This window comes from Gadus chalcogrammus, chromosome 4, assembly GCF_026213295.1.
Source record: "Gadus chalcogrammus isolate NIFS_2021 chromosome 4, NIFS_Gcha_1.0, whole genome shotgun sequence".
Classification (NCBI taxonomy): Eukaryota; Metazoa; Chordata; class Actinopteri; order Gadiformes; family Gadidae; genus Gadus; species Gadus chalcogrammus.
Genome location: NC_079415.1, coordinates 23910870 through 23932085, shown reverse-complemented (window position 1 = coordinate 23932085; position 21216 = coordinate 23910870). Strand labels below are relative to the sequence as shown.

Genomic DNA, 21216 nt, shown 5'->3' with positions numbered 1-21216 from the left:
CAAAGTTTGGAGAAGACACAACCATGGAAGCTGTAAAACAAAAGAAGGTTTGCAGTCTCCATTTCAAGCCGGAAGACTTTGAATTCATTGTCCTGGGAAAGAAGAGAGCCGCTCTATTGAACACCGCAATTCCGCCGATATTTCCCTTTCCATATGACGACGAACTGCATGGGGTGGCTGCAAATGGCAGCGCTAAACGCATTTGCCTGGAGGTAAGACTCGTTCGACTATATTGCTGATAATGATTAAACACACTGATAGTTGTTTGCAGTAAAGCACCACATCTCATAGGAGTTGTATATAAGTTGGCTGTTTACAAAGTAAATCTGCCTTCTTTCTCCTGTTTTTGTCGCATGTATTTCTAATGTGCCGGCGACTCTAAAACGCAATTTAACGTTAGACTAGCTTCGTTCTATATACGTTTGCCGTTATCGATGTTTTATAATGTTTCACGTGTGTTAGTTTGATGTTCTTAAAATGTTTATTGAACGTATTGCATTTCAGACTCAAACGACGTCTGCTGCAGCTTTGTTCTCGTCGTCAGAAGATGAGGAACAACGGTCAGCACCAATGATGTCAACACCAGTCCAGAATTCTCCCTCTGGCCAAGCACAGTTTCTAAGTTTGTACAGCATATTGAATATTTAATTATAATACTACTGTAATTTGTGGAATTTAACATGGAAAATGTAGTCACCAGGCCTCAATACCAGTGCCAGTAGCCTTGAAGTTGGTGAAACCGACAAACGCTATCAGCCTGAGTCAACCCTCACCCCCACATCAGCGTTGTCATCAGAAGATGAAGGTGTAAAGGACTGGTGTGAAAAGAAGATTATTGTCAATGAATCCAGCCTCAATGTCACTATTCAAAATCAAACATACTGGTGAGAATAGATGGCCTTTTTCTCTCGCATACACTATGGGGGAAGTGGACAAGGCTGCAAGGCATCTACACAACAAAGAAGTCAGTCGATTGGCCTGGCCTTAGAATCAGACTTAATGGCTCAGTGGGAATGCAAATATGAACTATCGTAACCTCTCTGTTATAGAGCGGAAGCAATGCATCTTAAGATAAAGGGAGAATGTATACGATTCCTTTTAATGTGAATAATTATATAAACAAGGTTAATATAATTTGTATATTTTACTTGCGATTTATATTTCCACGAAACTAATGAACATGTTTTAATTAATCCTATCCATTCTCTCTTTTAAATTGCACACAGGGCCACTGGAGATCTTTCATAGTGTTCTCATGAAATACCTCACCAAACGCCAGGCCTTCTCATATGATGGAATGAGGGAGAGGTGCTACCTCGCTATCCTAGAGCACAATGAAAACATTGTGAAAAGGAAACAAGCCACCACAGTGACAGGTGTGTTACCATGTGCTCTTTGAATAGTATAATGACCAAAATTATAAAGTTCACAGCTAACTCAATAGGCATTAGTCACTGAAAGGTTTAATCTATTCCTGGGGAGAGAAGTCTACTTCTCTCCCCAGGAACAAATCTTCATTCAGATTTTCTGTGTAATCATATTTCTTGTCATTTACAGGAGAACCACGGTTCAAGCAGGTGTACTGCAAGAAGTCCAAGCAATGGATATTGAAAAAAATCTTCACGCTACACACCACCCACTTTATCGGACATCTAATCAAGAGGGTCATGGACAGATGACCCTAACATCAAGTTCAAAGTCCCAACCTCCTCACTCACCCTGCCACAACCAGCCCTGTCACCAAGCATTGTCCCTGTACCTAAACCACCGAAGGAGGCTTACACAACTTTGTTACAAAGCCGCTTCTGAGACCTCTTCCCATAGCACCCAACTCCATCCCTCTCTACTCTGCTCTTCTTGGACACCTCCCGTAGTGCCTTTTTAGTTTCTCCCTCTACTGTATATATATTATAATTTATTTAGTTTTACCCTGTTTATTTTAATTTGTTTTGACACAATTCTTTCATTTGTGAATAAAAAATATTATGTAACTCCTGCTCTTGTCTGTCTACACCAAAGTTCAACATTATAAACTTGGAAGGAGGTAACTGATGTGCAACTAACTTAGTGCAATTTAGGCTCGTTATATTTTATAAAAATGATGTATGACTGTTATTCTGCTATTGTTTTCATCTAAGGCATGGTTTCTCAACGGGGGCGGTACCGCCCCCTGGGTGGCGTTCGCACAACCTAGGGGGGCGCTGGGAATGTGATTCCATTTTGGGGGGGGGAATTTAAACCTTTTTTTTTTTTGGGGGGTGTAAGAATAGGCTAACTGAAATAAATAGCCTATTTAAATGTATTGGTTTCTAACCCCTCTACCGTCTCAGCTACTTTTTACTGTATGCGCTGTGGAACAGTGATAATACCAGGGTGTCCGCGGAGGTCTTAAAAGTCTTAAAAAGTCTTAAATTCATTTTTCTAAATTTAAGGCCTTAAAAAGTCTTAAATTCGTCAAAAATGTCATATGCTGGTCTTAAATTTATAACTCGGAGGTCTTAAATTTGTCGGGGCAGGGTTATTTAATTTTTTTTTTTCTCGCGGGACTTTTCGGGAAGGAGATGTACGAGAGGCTACTTTCTTGCTAGCTGCATATATAAACGGATGTCTGCGCGCTTGCTAGCTAGTCTGCAACAGTGGGTAAATGCAAGTTCAACGTCAGTTGGCTGGAAGACGTCCGTTTCCGAGGTTGTCTAGCGTCCGTTGCCAACCCAGAACAGGCCAGATGCATTCCGTACAAAAGTAGCCTACATTCAAGCTCGGCACCATGGGGATTAAGGCTGTCGTCAGCCATATGCAGAGCCAAAAACATAAAACCTCTGCCAGGAGCCACACTCAGACCCCAGCCATTTCTACGTTTTGCATCTCTGCCCCGGCGCCACCGCCGCAGACGGTCCGCGCTGCTAGCACTGACCTGAGGGTAGCATTTGGTGCGACACCAACACTGAAAGCGGAGGTGTTGTGGATTCTAAACACAGTGGTCAAGCACCAGTCCTACAACTCGAATGAGGGGATAGGAGATCTCTTCGGTTTGATGTTCCCTGACTCTCAAATCGCGAGCACCTTTACTGCTGGAAGGGACAAAACGGCGTATATAACTCGCTTCGGACCAGCGCCTTTCATCCGAAACGAGCTAATCTGCAGCGTCAACAAGGCTGATTTTGTTTTGATATTTGAGACGTTGAACCACGCCACTAAAAGCAAGCAACTTGACGTGCACGTCCGATATTGGGTCGGAGATCGAGTGCATTCCCGGTACTTGGGCTCGCAATTCATGGGGCCCCACATATATGGGGGTAAAAGGGATGATGATACATAATATTTTTTAGACAATATGCAGAATCTTTTTCTCTTACGAATTAACACGGTCGGCTATTTTTGCCAGCGCGCCACCCTAGCCATATTATGGGCAACCGTGTTCCCCTTGGCTGTGATTTGAACTTTGAATTCCTCGTAGGAGTTCATAATAATACATTGCTCGCCTTGGATGAAATACACCGCTCTTGCGCGATTTATTTTGCATAAGGGTGAGTCAAATGACGCGAGAAACGCCCCTTTTATGTAAACGCGCATTGAACCCTTATTATGTCCATGATTGAACCTAAAGCGGATAACCTGGGTCAACTAATTGAATCTAAAGTGAGCGTCGTGGTAACATTTAACTGTGATTGCGAGTTGCGACTCTGTCGAGCCAGGTTTTCCCAAGAAAGCCTGGGTATGTTCAACGAGGTTCGTGGTATACCCCCCAGGTCTTACTGAAGGCATTTATTTAATGGTGAAAATATTATTAATCAGTGGCGTAAATATCGACGGTGCAACCGGTGCAGCTGCCCGGGGGCCCAGACGCTGTCACCCCCCTCTCAACAACTTACAACTTGGGTGCACCATAAATACGTGCTGGTGCACCCAAATTAAAAATGTAGGCGCACCAGTGCACCCAAGGAAAAAGTTAGTCTGGAGCCCTGGAGTATCACTTTATGTTCAATAAACAGACAGAAAGTAAACTTGAATGAGTCTCATTGAGTGACACACATGCTATGGTTGGGTTGTAATACAGCGGGATCCCCCCTACCATCGCAGGTTTAAGGTCTTAAATTTCATTCAAGGTGGTATTAAAAAGGTCTTAAAAAGTCTTAAATTTGACTTGCTGAAACCTGCAGATACCCTGAATACAGCGCGGTTCGGTCCTGCACACGCCCGGAATCCCGTTACATCAGCTTTCGTCATGATCTCTATAGTAATGCTGATAAACATAACCCAAGTTCGTGGGTTAACAGCTCAATAACCAACACAACTTCCTCTTGTTCAGTTCCAGCTGCTCCGAGCGTCTTCCCGAAAAGGCTGTTGCATTTCAAATACAAAATATATAGGCCTTATTAGGCCAGGCTGTTTTCGTGGAGTCCGCGTTGCCCGGGCAGCGGTGCCCGTGGTTCCCGGGCCATTCATTCATTCGCGGGAGACGCGGGAGTGGTCACGGTGCCCGGGCCGTAGGGTGCCGTGGCACGACGGGAGACATGGCGGACGGGAGTCGCGGGAGTACCCGCACCGCGGTCACGGTGAATGAATGTTCAATCCAACCATTTCTTCCTCAACTCTTCTTTCTTGGCCTCTCTCTCTGTCTCTGTCACTGTGTCTCTCTCTCTCTGGAAGTTTAATTGCATGTCATGAATATTCATCAATATATTTTTATATTTTTTGTATTTTTTTATATTCATTGCTATTAGTGACCAACGCAAAATCAATTCAAAATGATTTAAGCAATATAACACGAGTGTGAGTGGGGTTGTTCGTTTATTTTTATTTTTTTATTGGGGGCGCCAGAGGATCAGGGTAAGGTCAGAGGGGCGTTTGCTCAAAAAAGGTTGAGAACCACTGATCTAAGGCAACAGTAGCTTAGTAGCTCCACTTGTGAAATGTTGGTCGTCCAATGATATTCTTTCTCAAATATACACTAGGAGCAACACTGCTAAGGACTACAACAACATGAATTTGAACCATTTATTTTAAGTAACCAAAAAAATATATGTAAACAATGAAACTTATAGTTCCTCCTGAGAGTAGTCAGCTTCTTGGTGCCCGCAGTACTGGCCGTCTGGAGCTGGATATTTTAGTCGGATGGTCTGCACAACGCAAGAAGGTCAAACAACACGACAGCCAGTGTTGGGGAAAGTTCACTTTCTACGTGAACTAGTTCAAAGTTCAGTTCACAAATTTTAAAATGAACTAGTTCATTTAAACGTGCATAATTAAAAAATTTGAACCTAAGTTCACAGTTTCAAAAATTAACTAGTTTGTAGGTCTTTCTTTCAACATGTTGCTGTGAGCTTTTATTTTTCCGGTATTTTGAACATTGAGCCCCCTTTCTGGTTTGTCTAGGGTGAAATAGAGTGGTTGAATGAAGTATCGTAGCAAAATACAGTTTCTATCGTGTTTTATTGCACATTTTGTGCATTTTGTGAATCCCATTGATTTATTTTGGAAGACTCATTGCTCGTTGGCCGGAAACGGTAGGGGGGGGGGTGTTCACGTTTGGTTGTAGTCTTTTCGCTTGGTTCTAGCCCTACTGTTGGGACGGAGAACCAAGCAAAAAGACTTCAACCAAACGTAAACAGCCCCCCATTCTCTTTCCGGCCAACAAGCAATGATTCTAGGAGGTATTCTAGTCCGCTGGTCGAGCCAGAGAGCTTAGGTTATGGATTGTACATATTTATAATTCGAAATTCATCCCAGCCTTTTTACCACAGATACTCTAGGGTCTATAGCAGGGGTCAGCAACTAAGTTTGGCCTCGGGCCAATTTTCTTTCCAGCAGTAGGTGGCGGGCCAGAACATTATCAAAGGCTAGTTCAAGGAATTGATTAATGAAAGTGCATCTGGAACTGTGGCGCAGGCCCGTCAGCTGCCTTAGTCATATGCCTACCAAGCACTAGATGACTCTTAAAAGACGTACATATAAACAAGTATATGCCCTAATAACGTAAATGTCACGCCTGATCATGTTGGGTAGAGGCAAACTCGTTGCTGCAGTGTCTCCACAGAGACAACGCTGTGATATCATCCTGAGGAGTTCTAAATGGAGAGAAAGTGAAATCCACGAGCTGCTGATCATGTGAGAGAAGATAATGCAGTCGTATTAAACAAAGACGTTGAAAAATGGTGCGATCTAGGGTTAGGGTTAGAGATGCAGAGGAACTGTCCTTATGAGCCTTTTGTCAGCTAAAAAACCCTAATCCGTCCCTTACCCAAAAGTGGTCAGCAAAATAAAGAATATGTTGGCGTTTTTGCATTTGTAAATAGTTAATCGCGTTTGTAGCCTACACTCAGATGTGAACTCATTCTTGCATGCGGGTGTCTTCATTCATAAAAAAAGAAAAACATTCGGGTATATGCAAATTATTCTAAAGAGGTCCAGACTCCGTGCGCAGCCCCGCCTTCTGCAGTGAACCAAGAAAGCCCGCGCCGTGACGAACGGGGAATATTACCCCCTCGGTTTTACACAGGAAACTTGAGATAAGACGGTGAAATCGCCGGGCGTGCAAAGCTTTGACCGAACCTCCGCTGCGCGTCGGGCCGAGCAACGCCCCTTAACAGTGGTATAATGAGCGCATACCACAGCCTGTTGTGATCTATTGCTTAAATGTAACAGTAGGCTGACAACACTGCAACTGCAAATTAACCACACGGAGATAACCATGGCAACCGGTGAAACAAATTTTCTTTTGGCGATCATTCTGCGCGTGCATCCGCCGTGTTGATAAACAAATAATCCCCCTATTGAACAAAGTTAAACCAAGTGAGCGTGCCGTTCACTGACACCAGAATGAACGAGTTCACAATAACGTTCATCAGGCAGTAATACAGTACGTTCAGTTCACGTTCGCCAAAATATGAACAAGTTCAGGCACAACACTTATGACAGCCTCTGCCCAATCTCTCGCCTTGCAGGACCCATTCCAGAAAGTGTCGGTAGTCTGTTAGGCGATATTGTCTAGACAAAACATTGAGCACACAGTTAGCGATAGATGGTCTTTATGCAGTTAACATTTCACGCTAGTAACAGAAAGGAAATAAACACACTCACTTTACAGTCAGACGTCCGTTCGTCCCTGCAGGCTTTGGCTGACGTTTCCAGTTCACCATTGGGATTCTTGAGATAGTTCTCCAGGTCGCCGCTGTCCATATGCGGTGCGAAACTCGGATGCTCCACAACACATCCGTCCGTGTCCTCGACTGATTCAGAGATTTTGTTCAGAAGAAATCAACGTCTTTGAAATCCTTTGCAGCAGACGGACTCTGCCTCTGTGTCCATAGGCGCACAGTGAGAGCACAGGCACCACCAATCCGCCCCAGCTCAAGCCGTTCTGGGCTCCTCGTCCGCGACAGGCAGGTCTTCTGCCTCGGCTGTAGCAGCCACAGCAGCCGCCTCCTGTTCCTCTAACAGCTTCAGCTGCTCGTCGCTATATTGCGGCTCGTAAAGGGAGCCACGAACATCAGAGTCTATGCACTGCCCAGGCAATGCAGACATCCTCATCTTTTTTTTTTTCATGAAGTATTGTGACGAAATAGTCCGTTGTGTTTTATTTGGCCTTTTGTAAATCCATTGATTTCTGTTTGAAGACTCATTGCTCGTTGACCAGAAACGGAAAGGGGGGCTGGTTGTAGTCTTTTCGAGCCCTTCTGTTGACACGGAGAACCGAGAAAAAAGTCTACAACCAAACATAAACAGCCCATTTCTGCTTCCGGTCCGGTTTCCGTTTCATTGGGATTTACAAAATGCAGAATAAAACACGACAGAAACTGTATTTCACGGTAGTAAGGTAGTAAATTAAACTAAAACATTTCTGTATAACCCCTTTAATGAGGTGTGGGTCTGTGTCAGTGTTCACGTTAGCCGGACTTTGGCCGATTGCACGCACCCATGGCCGGTATAATAAAATGTAAACGGCCCACATGTCTGAGAAAAAATTTAACGCTGATTGGCTGTCATCCCGCAAAATTCGCGTCAAAGTTGGAATATTTCAACTCGCGCGAATTTGACGTGTCACAAATCCTTGTGAACACGCTCGCCTGTGCACGGCGAAGGTGTGAACGCACAAATCTTTCCCGACGTCAATCGCCAGTACAATCCCCATGTCCATTGTTCGTGCGGAACGAGGCTTTTCTCTCAAACAGGATTAAAACATCTATCAGAAACCGCCTAGCTGAGGAAAAGGTGACGAGGCTGATAGGCATATCGAGCCTTGGGCCGGGGTTGAAAGACTTCAACTTTTCGCGAGCAGCGGAGCACTTCCATGCCATGAAGTTGCGCCGAAAGTAGCCTGCAAGAATTGCAATAATCAAATTAATTATTTTTTACCCGTTTACCATTTTTGCCGAGAATGGCTGTTTTTTTGCCTAGGCTAATTTAAAGAATGGCATTTATTGAAGCAACTTAGTTTGTGTCGTTTGTCATTTAAATGTGGACTTTTGGTGATTATTTAATTATTAGTGAATACCGTCCGGAAGATATTCCAAATGTCCGATATTCTGGAATAGTGTCGGACATTTGTCCGCCCAAGAAGTGTGTGTGTGTGTGTGTGTGTGTGTGTGTGTGTGTGTGTGTGTGTGTGTGTGTGTGTGTGTGTGTGTGTGTGTGTGTGTGTGTGTGTGTGTGTGTGTGTGTGTGTGTGTGTGTGTGTGTGTGTGTGTGTGTCGCCATTGCTATACATCCACTGTAAACAGCACATGGTACCGTGGCCTTAAGCTGCTCAGGGCCACACACTCCTCCTTGACCCGCCTCTCTTCCTCATTTGCATTAAAGCTAGACACCGAAATGGCGCGTTTGGGGAAAGCTCAATGTGCGACTGGCTCGTAGTGGCTGTAATTCTGCACCACGGCTGAATTTCGGGAACGTCTTCAAATACTACTAATAGCCCACTAATATCTATATTAAAGCATCCATAAAGTAGCATGCCATGGGACCTTTAAAGATGGAAATAGTATATTTTTGGAGTACTTTTGAAATAACTGTAGATCGCAGTGTTGAAATTTCACGTCTATGACTTCAGCCTTTTTTTCTTATTTTTATGACTTGCAATTATTTATTTACTTTAATATAGAGCATCATGCAACATAACATACAGAAACGATTCTGTAGCAACAATCACACAGCTTATCCTACCCCATAACCAAAAGGGTTCAGCCTACATACAGGGTGGTTTACTTCCTAAGGTGAAATAATAATGTGAGAATAAACACATTGTAAAATAGAGAGAAAACCCAAACACAGAAAAAAGTAGCATACTGACAACATTAACATCCAGGGGTGTGATATTTCGTGCCACGAAAAATTGCGATATTAAAACGTGACGAAATGCGTTGAGATGATTTTTTTTTTTTCATACTTTATTTATGGACATAAGTTTGAACTTTAAAACTAAATAGACTAAGGAACTTTTTGTTTATTGCCATTTATGACAAGGTGATTGGTATGTACATGTTATTATAACACATCTTGTTTACAATTTCCTAAGAAATGGAAATATATGGCAAATGGCATTGTTTTGTGGCAAAATATGTGTTCTGTCATACATTTTCTTCATTCAAGTTTTGTTCAAAATATCGTTAGAATATCGAATCGTGAACCCAATATCAAATCGTGAGCTGAGTGAATCGTCACACCCCTATCCTTACACTTGGCATGTGTATAGAGTCAAGGTACATGCCCCCACTACTGGAGATATTTTTCTGTCCTGTCCTGCGTCCTATATGGTATCCTTTCATATGCACCCACTTTTCCTAATTCAGTCACCCATTCCTGAACCGGTGGTTCTCCTGGTTTCTTCCAGTTCCTGAGAATGATTTGTCGTCCAATCATGATAGCAGTCTGTGTCCAGTACTTCAGTGGGTGCGGAAAGGCCCACTGAACCAAGTTTGCAGTAGCCCAAATATATATAATTTAGGACAGCACACAAATTGCCTTTTTATAACATTGCTTATGTAACAGTGAATCTTCTTCCAATATTGATTAAAACGGGGGCATGAACATAGTGTGTACCTTCATCCATACCACACTTCCAGCAAGTAGCTGCGTCCTTTAAACCCAGTCTGAAAAGCCTACTCGGGGTCTAATAGAAACTATTTAAAATTTGAAATTGAATAAGTCTCACTCTCAGATCCCTTGACATTAATCGAGAATTACCACAAATTGAAGCCTAATCCTGTTCATCATATGATACCCCCAAATCTCTTTCACAGATAAGTCTAAGGGCCGAAACACCTACATCCCTCCAGATTCCATCAGCATCTTATAATATTTAGCTGCTTCATGACTCTAACCAATAACTTGAGAATTTTATGTAATTTATCTGCTGGCCTTGGGGAATGAAGCCTCGACCCAAAAATTGTTGCAAAGCATGTCGTAATTGCAAATATCTCCAGAATTGAGTTTAAGGTAAATCATATTATTGTTTTAGGTCATCAAATGATTTAAGTGTATCTGTGCTGTCTAAATGTTCTAATCTAAGGATACCCTTTTCGACCCACTCCTTCCAAATAAACTTTTTTTTTAACACAAACATATTGCGCTATGGTGGCCAGATCATAACTCTCTACCCCCAAAAGGTCAAGTCTTTCTCTAAACATTTGTCTCTCAATCTCTCCTTATCTTTCTCTTCCCTTTTCTGTCACCCCTTTCTTTCTCTTACCCCGTCTTGCTCTCGCTCCCTCACCCCCCCAGGGTGACGTCCATAGCGGACCGCCTCAACGTGGAGTTCGCCCTCATCCACAAGGAGCGCAAGAAGGCCAATGAGGTGGACCGCATGGTGCTGGTGGGCGACGTCAAGGACCGCGTGGCCATCCTGGTGGACGACATGGCTGACACCTGCGGCACCATCTGCCATGCTGCCGACAAGTAGGCTCCGCCCCTCCTTGCTGTGCGCCGGCCTCCCGGTGGTCTGTTGTTTGGGCTGAGGTGGGGGGGGCTTAAGATTTGAGCTTTATGCCGGTCTACCACGTGGTGATTAGCGGTTGTCATAATTCCAATGATCCATTTTACGCCACTGAAAAGAAGAATAACATGACCAGAGTGTGTGTGTGTGTTACTCAGGGATAGTAGGGTGGGAAGAATAATAGATTCTTCGATGCATCGCGATTCTCTCTAGAACGATTCCGTCTTGATGCAGATAAATTAATAATCTGAATTAAAAAAAAAAATGCTTCAACATTCTGTTCCGCAGAGAGGGATCGTTTTAGAATGATTTCATTTATCTTCAGTGTGTATTGGCCAATCTGATTTGTCTTGACACAATTGCGATTCAGCCTACAGCATGCACGCAAACTCACAGCCAGGCACAATAACTCCTAATTGACTGAGCAGCTTTTTTCTTTAAAGACATAGAAAAGCAAGATTAGAAAGAAAAGAAAACTGAAATTTTTTTTTTTGTACATTCATCTATATTGTGGTGTAATGCAAGCTGCATTGATTATTGCATTGTTCATTTCCATGCATGTTTTTCAGAAATGTATATTTACATCCGAGTTTGCTACTTTAGAGATTGCTAATCATTTCCTACTTTTGTGATGATCATTAAAGACATCAACAGATTAATTAATTTATCTAATATTTTATTAGAGAAAAAGCTTTTGTCACAAATATGACCTTTTATGAACAATGCAATAATCAATGCAGCTTGCATTACAACTAGTGCTGTCAAGCGATTCAAATATTTAATCGCATTAATGTCATAGTTAACTTGTGATTAACCGCACATTTTTTCTAAATATCCCTTGATTTCGTGCTGCTAGCCTTTTAGTGAGATCAGAGAGTGTTGAGAAGGGCAGTGATAAAATATATTTGGTAAGATGGATATAAGAGAGACCCGCAGTGAATTCAACCCGGTCCACTTGACATCGGGTAGGTGCATGATAGTAGGCCTAGCGTAAAACTTCAATAGCCCCTTTTATTTGTTTAAATCACTGAACTTTCGAACAAAACTCTTGCTCAGCGAAGATGTGAAATTCTATAACATTTGTTATTTAAACCACTATGAATATTCCTACCGTACGTAGGCCTATACACATTACCAGGCTATCGAATAACGCCTACACACACACACGCGCACAGACACGTGGCGGAGTGGTCATCGGGAGAGTCTGGAGAATTCCTGGTGGGGCGTTAACGTTTCGGGGCTGTTGGGCTGATTACTGCGGGTTAACAATATTGCGTTTATAAAAGTTTCTTGCAGCGCCGTCCGGCAGCCTGAGCTGTGCGGCCGCAACCTCTCACTCACTCAACAGACGCAACACTCACAAACTGTCAACGTCGCAACCAAGTCGATTTTGTCTAGAGGGGAGTAACTGAGCGGCCCCTCCCGAAGTGGTACAGCCCAGGGTGGTCTTGAACTGCGTTGGTCAGAAAGACGTAATAGCTAATGACAACATTGAACTCGCGTGCAGGCTCGAACAGAGTGATACACAAACATACACAAACACACACACACTTTTAAGGAGTTTTTCACCCGCTCCTTGCTTGCCCCAACAAGTTCATGCGGCGTGCTTGATGTTTTGTTTCCGGTGTAGCTAGATCCGGTGTGGTGTTGTCGTTTTTCTAACGTGACTAGTTGTTGCTAGACAGCAAGTGAAAAAACGACAATGTTTGCCAAACCAAATGAGCGGTAATCGCGCGATAAAAAAATTAATGCCGTTAAAATCTGTTTGTGGTAACGCCGTTAATAACGCGTTAAAGATTAACCGAACTGAAATAATCAACATCGATAACGTGTTAGTTATGACCATTATAAAAAAGATGACACTAAAAAAAATATTTAAAAAATCAATATATAGCTTTTTTTGGCAACAAATAAAAATGCGTCTTTTAGTATTGGAGCGCCGATGATGTCACTGGCATGGTAGGACTAGGTCGTTGCTGCAGACACGCAAACGTCTTCTACACTCAACGGCGGAAAATTGTGATTTTAATATGGCTGGTTACGCGTTTCAGCCTGTGAGGGACATGCCTATAGTGTCCGACTGCCACCCGGTGGAGAGGGATCAATTTCCGGCTCCAGCTCCACCTTCGGATCGTGTGGGTGTGACTGGTGTGCGTGTTGGTGCTGCCGGTGCATGGAAACTGCCATTCTCATTTTCTGCTGCCGAGAGGTCCCAGTCAACCTAGACCAGGGTTGGATTTAGTGATTCGATTCCGCGATTCAGTTCGCGTCCGTCAGTTCGCCAAGAGGAGGCGTTCGCAAATTGTTTGTTTGTTCGCTCAGTCGAGTTTCCGGTAGCGGTGAATCGAATCATGCACGGTTCTCTGAGTCAGTCAGACTCAGCTCCTCGTTCGTTAGTTCGTTCATTCAAGTTTCGGTGTCGGTAGCGATGAATCCAATCATGGTATGCACGGTTCTCAGACTTAGCTCCTCCCTTGTTCTCATTCTCAAACGTCAACATTACAACTTTAACCAAATGCAGCGGGTTGGGGGTGTAGTTGATTATTGGATGTTTAACATATCAGCAAGATAATGGACTTGATTTAGCAATGATGGTGGGGGTCCCGGGTGTTTTAGGCTCTCTTAAACAGAACCCTATGCAGCCCAAGACTAAATCTAGCTGCCAAAATTAAATTAAATTCAAAACGAGAGCTTTTGTAACATTTACAATGGTGCGGTGACTTGTCTTCACAACGAGAGCTGGTAGGTTGTAAAAAAAGAATTAAACTGTAATCAGACAACGCGGGTATATGCTTTAGACCCTAGAGTATCTGTGGTATAAAGGCTGGGACGAATTTCGAATTATAAATATGTACAATGTGTCCTTTAAATACGTCCATGCAACAGATGGCCAATGTGAATAATAGATAGCTCGCTCACTAAGCCCATTTGTTTTTTTTCTCCAAGAAACCGGTTGATTTCTGTCTGTCATTGGCTAAAATTCAACGAGAGCGTCCTAGACTCAGTCCTAGAACAGCATATGATTGGCTGGCTCTCTGAGTCGTGACGTCTCTCACTTGGTCCCTCTTCACCATTCACACAGTGAGTGACGAACGCTAGAGAGGAAGTTCCGAAAGGTTCATTCGAACTGATTCGTTTGCGACCGAGCCACCTCTAACATTGACCATCTAATGGTGGGATTAGGTTGCATAGCCATGCATAGGGCATTTCGGATGCTGTGCGGCGAGGGAGAGGTTTTGGAAGTGGCCATGCTCTCTCTAAGGGACGCCCGAGCGGAGACACTGGAGCGCCCCATAAAGAGCAACCAAGTATCAAGGGGAAAATAATCTTTCCCCCTCCGTTATCCTGTGATGCGTTTCAGGAATATCTGCGTAAAGACTGACTCATTGCGGAAACGCAACGAGCTGTACAAACGCTGTAGTACCTACGTATTCAAGGCGCTGGTTCTCCACACAAAAAAGTGTATCAAGCCTGCGCGCATCCAGCCTGCGCCCTGTATAAAAACATTCAAGTCGCGGAGGAGATAGTAGTTGTTGAACCTTTTAGATTGAGTTGAAATACTTTTTAATGTACAGTAAGTAATTAAATTGACCAAGGGGCTGTATTTAAAGCTACAAAAAAAAAACTAACTTTAGATGGAACTCTAGCATCGCTTCAGGCGTCCACACGAATCCTAACACAAAACCGCATAGGTCCGGTTTTATTTGAACCGTGGACCTATTAAAGAAAATGGTTTATTATCTGCCTAATAACATGGTTATTAAAGACATGGTTTAAAAAAAAAATCGGCTCTGGGTGGACGGGACCTGAAAGACATGTTGGATACACTTTGGGAGATACACCCGCGGATGAGCATAGATGTGAGGCGGATCAAGAGTGTCGCGTTTACTTTAGGTGTTTATGTTGGAGGTTTACTTTCTGGTGGATGTTGATGGATATTGCACAGATGGATATTGCACAGATACATATTACTATGAAACTACTTCTTCGAGTTTAACACCCTCTGCATCAGCAATCGGCTTGTCGGCGAACATCAGGGTGAGTAGAAAGGGACATTTGTGGAACTTCTGTTCACAGACCCGCCGTGGTTTAATTAGCAACTTGGAAACAGGTCTGTGATATCGTCGGAGTAATAGTTTATACACTTTATGGTCGGAGTGCTAGTTTGTGGAGATTAACATGACGGGCTATAGGAGGGTTAGTCAGTTTTAAGGCTGCCAGCCATGTATTAAGGGCTGGTTTCCTATTCAAAGGTAGCCTGTGGAAATGTATGATTACCCCAGCTGCCTTGGCCCTATATAATTCATTACTGCAGCCAGGGGCAATGCAATAAGATGATCCTCTTGTAGACCTGGTTGTTTGCTTTTCCGTAGCCATTTCAACGCGCCTCAGAGCCTGACTCATTACCTGCTATGGCTGCTAGAGCCACAGAGTAGGAGTAGGTTACCATGCCAGTGACGTAGCTGATTGTAGAAATCCAACATGGCGGCGCCCTGTAACACTTTCAGCTAGTTCAGCCATTTTTAGTTATTGTACCAATGAGAAGGCAGACAATACATGTTATTAGGGATGGGCCGATAGTCGATTCTATCGGATATCGACGATAGATGGATTCCATCGTCGATCGTCTGAAGTTGCCGATAAAAAGGCGATAATTCATTATTAATTGAATTAATTATTATTATTTTATTTTTTTTGAAAAAAAGCGCTGTGGTAGCTATTTTTACAACTTAAAAAGCCCCGCAAATTGTAATTGAAATTAACTGGCACAGATGGAAAACATACTATGTAGTGCTGACCGGCCGTATTCACTCACTGCTGCGAGAGGAGAGGGGAGGGGCTCGAAACCTACCGGTCTGCTCGCACGGCGAAATGACATCAAACCCCGCTGCACCATTTCCGGGTCACAGCTGTGGTACATGAGCGGTGTTCGAAATCGTTCCCTATTCACTCACTCACTATTCCCTATAGTGTCCATGATATAGTGCACTACATAGGGAACGAACAAACGAGAATTCGGACGCTACGCTGATCATTTCTAAACGTCATTTGCGTCAGTAAATGCGCCGGGTAGTTGTGTGACGCAGACAGATGCGCCCACGTCATGTAAACAAACCGGGCACTCTGGTGGAAAGCTGGAGGTTGTATTGATGTTCAATGTTACATTTCCTTGAACAAGGTTTTTCTTATTAATTTTGAATGTTACATTTTCTATGTTAAATCCCAAATAAATCTTGACATTTCTAAACGAAAGCCGGAGAATCCATAATTAAATGTATTTGTTTTCGCGGTTATTCAGCTTCTTCTTCTCCGGAAAAACACGACCGCATTGCATTGTGGTATACGGGAGTAACACGTAGGGAACATCATATGAACACTCAAATTTTGGGTATTTTAAGTGCACTATATAGTGCATGAAATTAACCAGTGAGAATTCGAACAACTCTGCAAAATGGCGAGCCCCCTATATAGTGCACTATATCCGTGATAGGGAACGATTTCGAACACAGCTACGAGCTGTGTGTCATCCGCGTGTGTCATCATGACAGCTCCTCCGGCACCGACGTATCGAAACTTAAATCAGCGGAGGCTTACGCTGATCCAAGGGGAAGACCATCGTTATCGAAAAATAAAACCGTGATTTTTTTTCAATGTGATAAATTATTATAAATAATTATTATTATAAAATTATTATAAAGTTGCCCCCCCCCGATAGTATCGACTATCGGCGATCGCTAGGGGGCGCTATCGGACGATGGAAGCTTGTAGACGATTGCCCAACCCTGCATGTTATATCAACTAAACTTCAAACTTCAGTTCAGTTCATCTTTAAACTGCCAGCACTAATTACAACACAATATGGAAGTATGTAAAAAAAAATAGGTTTCAGTTTTCTTTTTTTTCTAATCTTTCTTTTCTATGTCATTAAAGAAAAAGCTGCTTTTGAATTAGAAGTTCTTGTGTCTGGCTGTGAGTTTGCGTGCATGCTATTGCGTAGGCTGAATCGCAATCGTGTCAAGACAAATCAGATAGGCCAATACACACTGAAGATAAATTGAATAATTTTAAAATCATCCCTCTCTGGCGAACAGAATGTTGCAGCAGGCGAACAAATTATTATTTTATTTCTTTATTCCGATTATTACTCTATCTGCATCAAGACGGAATCGTTCCAGAGAGAATTGTGATGCATCGAAGAATCAATTCTTTTTCACACCCCTAGTAGGAAGTGGTTAGCAAACTCTGAGTAGCAAACTCGGATGTATATCTATATTTTCACGTATGTATTGGAAATCACGCATGGAAATGTACATGAAAAAATGTTGCATCGAAAGAGATTCCCACCCCTAGATAGTAGACAAAAGGATAATCGTGCATTCGTTTTTTTGAAAAGCTGGTGGCAGCCTAGCGTGCGTGTTCATTTACATAACCATCAGAAATTATTACCTTTGGTTAATTACATTTCCATCCCAAAGTAAGGAGGAGAAGTCGCAGCACATAACCAAACATTGTGTAGCTACAGAAAAAAAATGCAGGTGCTGCATGACCTAGTTTCTGTTAAACTAGGTTAGCACCTTACCTGGATAGCCCACAGTGGAGTTTAAATTGGGGTTAACTTTGTTTCTGTTAGCGATCGATCACGGACATGTCAACATAGTGTAAGTTGACCCTAAATACAGTAATCAAGAACATGTCCATGTACATTCAGTTTTGTGTTCTCTGCTGATCTGAATTTAGTTGTTCATAATGTCACCATGCCAAGTGAAAGACAGCCACCCCTCTTGAGACACCAGTTGATGGCGCTAACTAAATCTCTGACACAATACATTTTTTCATTTCTAAATGTTCAGTGGAAATACCATTTCCGCTGAACATGTAGAAATTATAGTTTCCCCTACAGTGTCTAAGTATCGAAAAAAGTGTGTGTAAAAAGTATCGTATGAGATACTAAACAATAAGTGCCTGTCTATGGTCTATCACTCGCATACCAACAAACTATTGAGTAAAGTGACAAACTCGGTCAACTGTGTTTTCTAAATGTCTATCTGTGATGAGCAGAGGGTATGTTGACTGTGCATATCTACAGTCTTTCGGTTGCATATCAGCAAACTATATTTGGACTATCCAGGGAAACCTTCTCCTGGTTGTTTTCCACGGTCTATCGATCATCTACAGATAGGCAAAGGGGTTGTGATCCAGTGTCTGCTGCACATATCCACCTGGATCTCGAAACGAAATCCTTTGTTCTTACAAAAGGTCAAGGTATTGAATGTTAAATATTCACATAGTGCAACAACAAAGAAAGAATATAGTGCGACAACAAAAATAATATACATATTTTTTCTTTGATCAAAATTAATTTGTTATTTCCCTATATTGCTAAGACACAACTTTAAACATAATGCACATATTGGGTATGAGAATTAGCACCGCCAATCCGAGTATTGAGTATTGGATAATGCGTTGGCATGTTTTACTGTGGTGTACATGAGTCTCCACATGACGGATGACAGGACGAACCAATAATAACCATAGCATACCAACAACCAAATGTTGAAGGACATAAACGGAAGAAGGAATGGTAACCGTATGCATCACCTGATGATGATGATTCCCCGGTGTTGTAGGACTATGGGCTGTGTCTGGGCCTGGCCAATGGTGTACTGGGTGACAGTATATTGTATATATATCTGTATTTATTATGCATCTTTGACATGTATAATACCATCTTTAATTGCTTGAATGTGGTTTATATAACTGCCTTGCTTCCGTTTTGTATGGAGTCAAACTAAACTTGTTAGAATTCTGACGAAGAATGTAAACCTTTTTTGAAATGACTCAAAACTATAAAGACCTTTAACAATAAAGTTGTCAAACGTGAACTTGAAGGATGGAATATGTCAAATTAATGTCTTGATAATAATACAGTCCTAAAAACTAATTATAATCAGCTGCTGCCGAGTTGTATCTTTAAAGGCAAATTCGTAACGGGTTTACCTGTAAACGGCAAACCATGTGTTTGTCTGACCGAATGCTTTATAGTTTGTCTGTAGACCTGTTTGGGGCCAACGTAATGAATGGCACACATTTGCGTGGAGAGGATAAGACTGATTTGAGTAAACTGGTGGAACCATTTTAGGATCCTTTTAATCGTTAAATGTTTGCTTCTTCATCACATTTCTTTAAATGTCATCTTTAGAGACCATCGCAGCCCAAGGCCTTCCATTGCAGGACGGAAGATATGCGTTTTATTTATACAAAGGTCAAAATTGTCAGACACGGACAAACAGCAAATATCCATTGATCACATTAAACTTTCAAATCTACAAATTAAGAGGCAGAAAGAAAGTGAAGGTTTGGTGTTGAAGGCTAATTTGGCAGGGTGTTTTCAGCGACACTGAGAACCAACGAACAACGCAAACCCTGTCCCTGAAGTAAATAGTATAGTTTCCCTCGTTTCTGGAAAAACACACAATGTTGCAGGCGGATTTGCTTTGTTTTCTTCACATTCACATTTAAGGCAGTTTGCAGATGCTTTTATCCAAAGCAACTTACAATTGGTCATACACACAAGGAGACAGCCAGCTTGCAGGAGAAGTAAGGGTGAGGTGTCTTGCTCAGGGATACCTTGACACTCAGATAGCAGGAGCCGGGGATCAAACTAGCAACCCCCTCTACCTCCTGAGCTCACGAATACTGCAGCCTTGCGTCAGAAACCATCTGAGCTGTGTTTCCCTCTGTGTCCTCCAGGTTGATTGACGCCGGCGCCACCAAAGTCTACGCAATCCTGACGCACGGCATCTTCTCGGGGCCAGCCATCTCGCGCATCAACAACGCCCCCTTTGAGGCGGTGGTGGTCACCAACACCATCCCTCAGGAGGAGAAGATGAAGTCCTGTGAGAAGATCCAGGTACGGGCGCCCTTCTCCTACTGTCCTGTTTGTTTTTCTGGTTCTCTGCCTCGTGCTGTAATGCTCTGGTTACAAGTGAGGCCATGACCTAACGGAATGAACTGATGACCAATCGGCAAGGGAAAAACTTAACAAAATGGCTGGTTTGACTGGTAAACATCTGGTTTGACTGATAAATGGCTCATTTAACCCTGGGGTTCATAGTGTGATAGTTAAACTGGTTTAACCCTGGGGTTCATGCTGTGATGGTTTAAACTAGGTCAACCCTGGTGTTCAGACTGTGATGGTTCAACTGGTTTAAGCTGGTCTAACCCTGTTGTTGTTGCAGGTGATTGACATCTCCATGATCCTGGCGGAGGCCATCAGGAGGACTCACAACGGAGAGTCTGTCTCCTACCTCTTCAGCCACGTGCCTTTGTAGGAGGGGGGGTGAGGCTGTGATCAGGGGGTGGTCTCCATGGTAACCTCACATCCTGCATGCACCTTTTTTTTGTTCACGTGCAGAATATCCGTTTTGTGAGCCCACCGGCAATTGGGGCCAATCATGTGGGACGCCCCGAGAAAAGAGTCACGCCCACACCGCTCTTCCACTGAGAATTCCAACCGACGCAATGATGACGTCACTTCCTTTTGTATTTATGAATAAAGTAGATTTGTTTTGGGTTGTTTGGTGAAGAGGATTAATTGGCCAGCCTCGGTAGCCGGGGTCAGACGTTTAACCCGAGGTAGCGTCGGCCAAAAGTATTTTGTTTGTCTTGAATTGACCTCACACTTGAATTTGAAATGTTGACATTATAAACCCTTTTCCACCAACAAAATTTCTTTAAAATACACAATCATTCTCGCCCAACGAGTAATTCCAAGGTATCTTATGACTGTTAGTCTATTGACACTTTTTTCTTTGACACTTCCTAAGAGAGTGAGTACCGGTCTCAGACATTTTTTTCAGGTAAAAACAGGATCCCAGAACCAGCCACTTCTATATATAACCTAAAATCTAAATTTATTTTCCACTGGCACGCCTGGCCATTTACTATCTTACCAGGGAACTGCTTCAAGTTGTTCTCCTGTGTCCGAAAATAGCCGAGTGTCGAGAGTTCTCTTTTTTTTCCTTTTGTTTTATCCTGACCAAGCAAGAGAAAGAAGCCAGAGGGTCCAGCCAATCCTCTGTGCCATTTGCCAGGACGTGACCTGGAGACCGCGTCTCCTCCGCAGACTTTGAGGCTGAATGCCGCCCCCAGACCCAGAAGATGTAGGACTGGTAATAAGTGGTGAAAACTTATTCATCAGTCATACGTTGACAGAGACATCTTAAACGACAACTCATTCCTTTGTTTTGTATGTATTTTTACACGGTCATGATATCACTGGTTTCAAA

At 42.8% G+C, this 21216-nt stretch overlaps 1 protein-coding gene across 1 annotated transcript in view; it reads left to right on the top strand.

Moving 5' to 3' along the window:
• Positions 1-20298, top strand: part of LOC130381083 (ribose-phosphate pyrophosphokinase 2) — a 70706-nt gene extending 50408 nt beyond the window's left edge. Inside the window, exons 5-7 of the mRNA XM_056588509.1 lie at positions 10717-10890; positions 19679-19838; positions 20167-20298. Coding sequence (XP_056444484.1) covers positions 10717-10890; positions 19679-19838; positions 20167-20259 — 427 coding nt within the window. The 3' untranslated portion in view covers positions 20260-20298. The remainder of the gene's footprint in view (positions 1-10716; positions 10891-19678; positions 19839-20166) is intronic.
• The last annotated feature ends 918 nt before the right edge of the window (positions 20299-21216 follow it).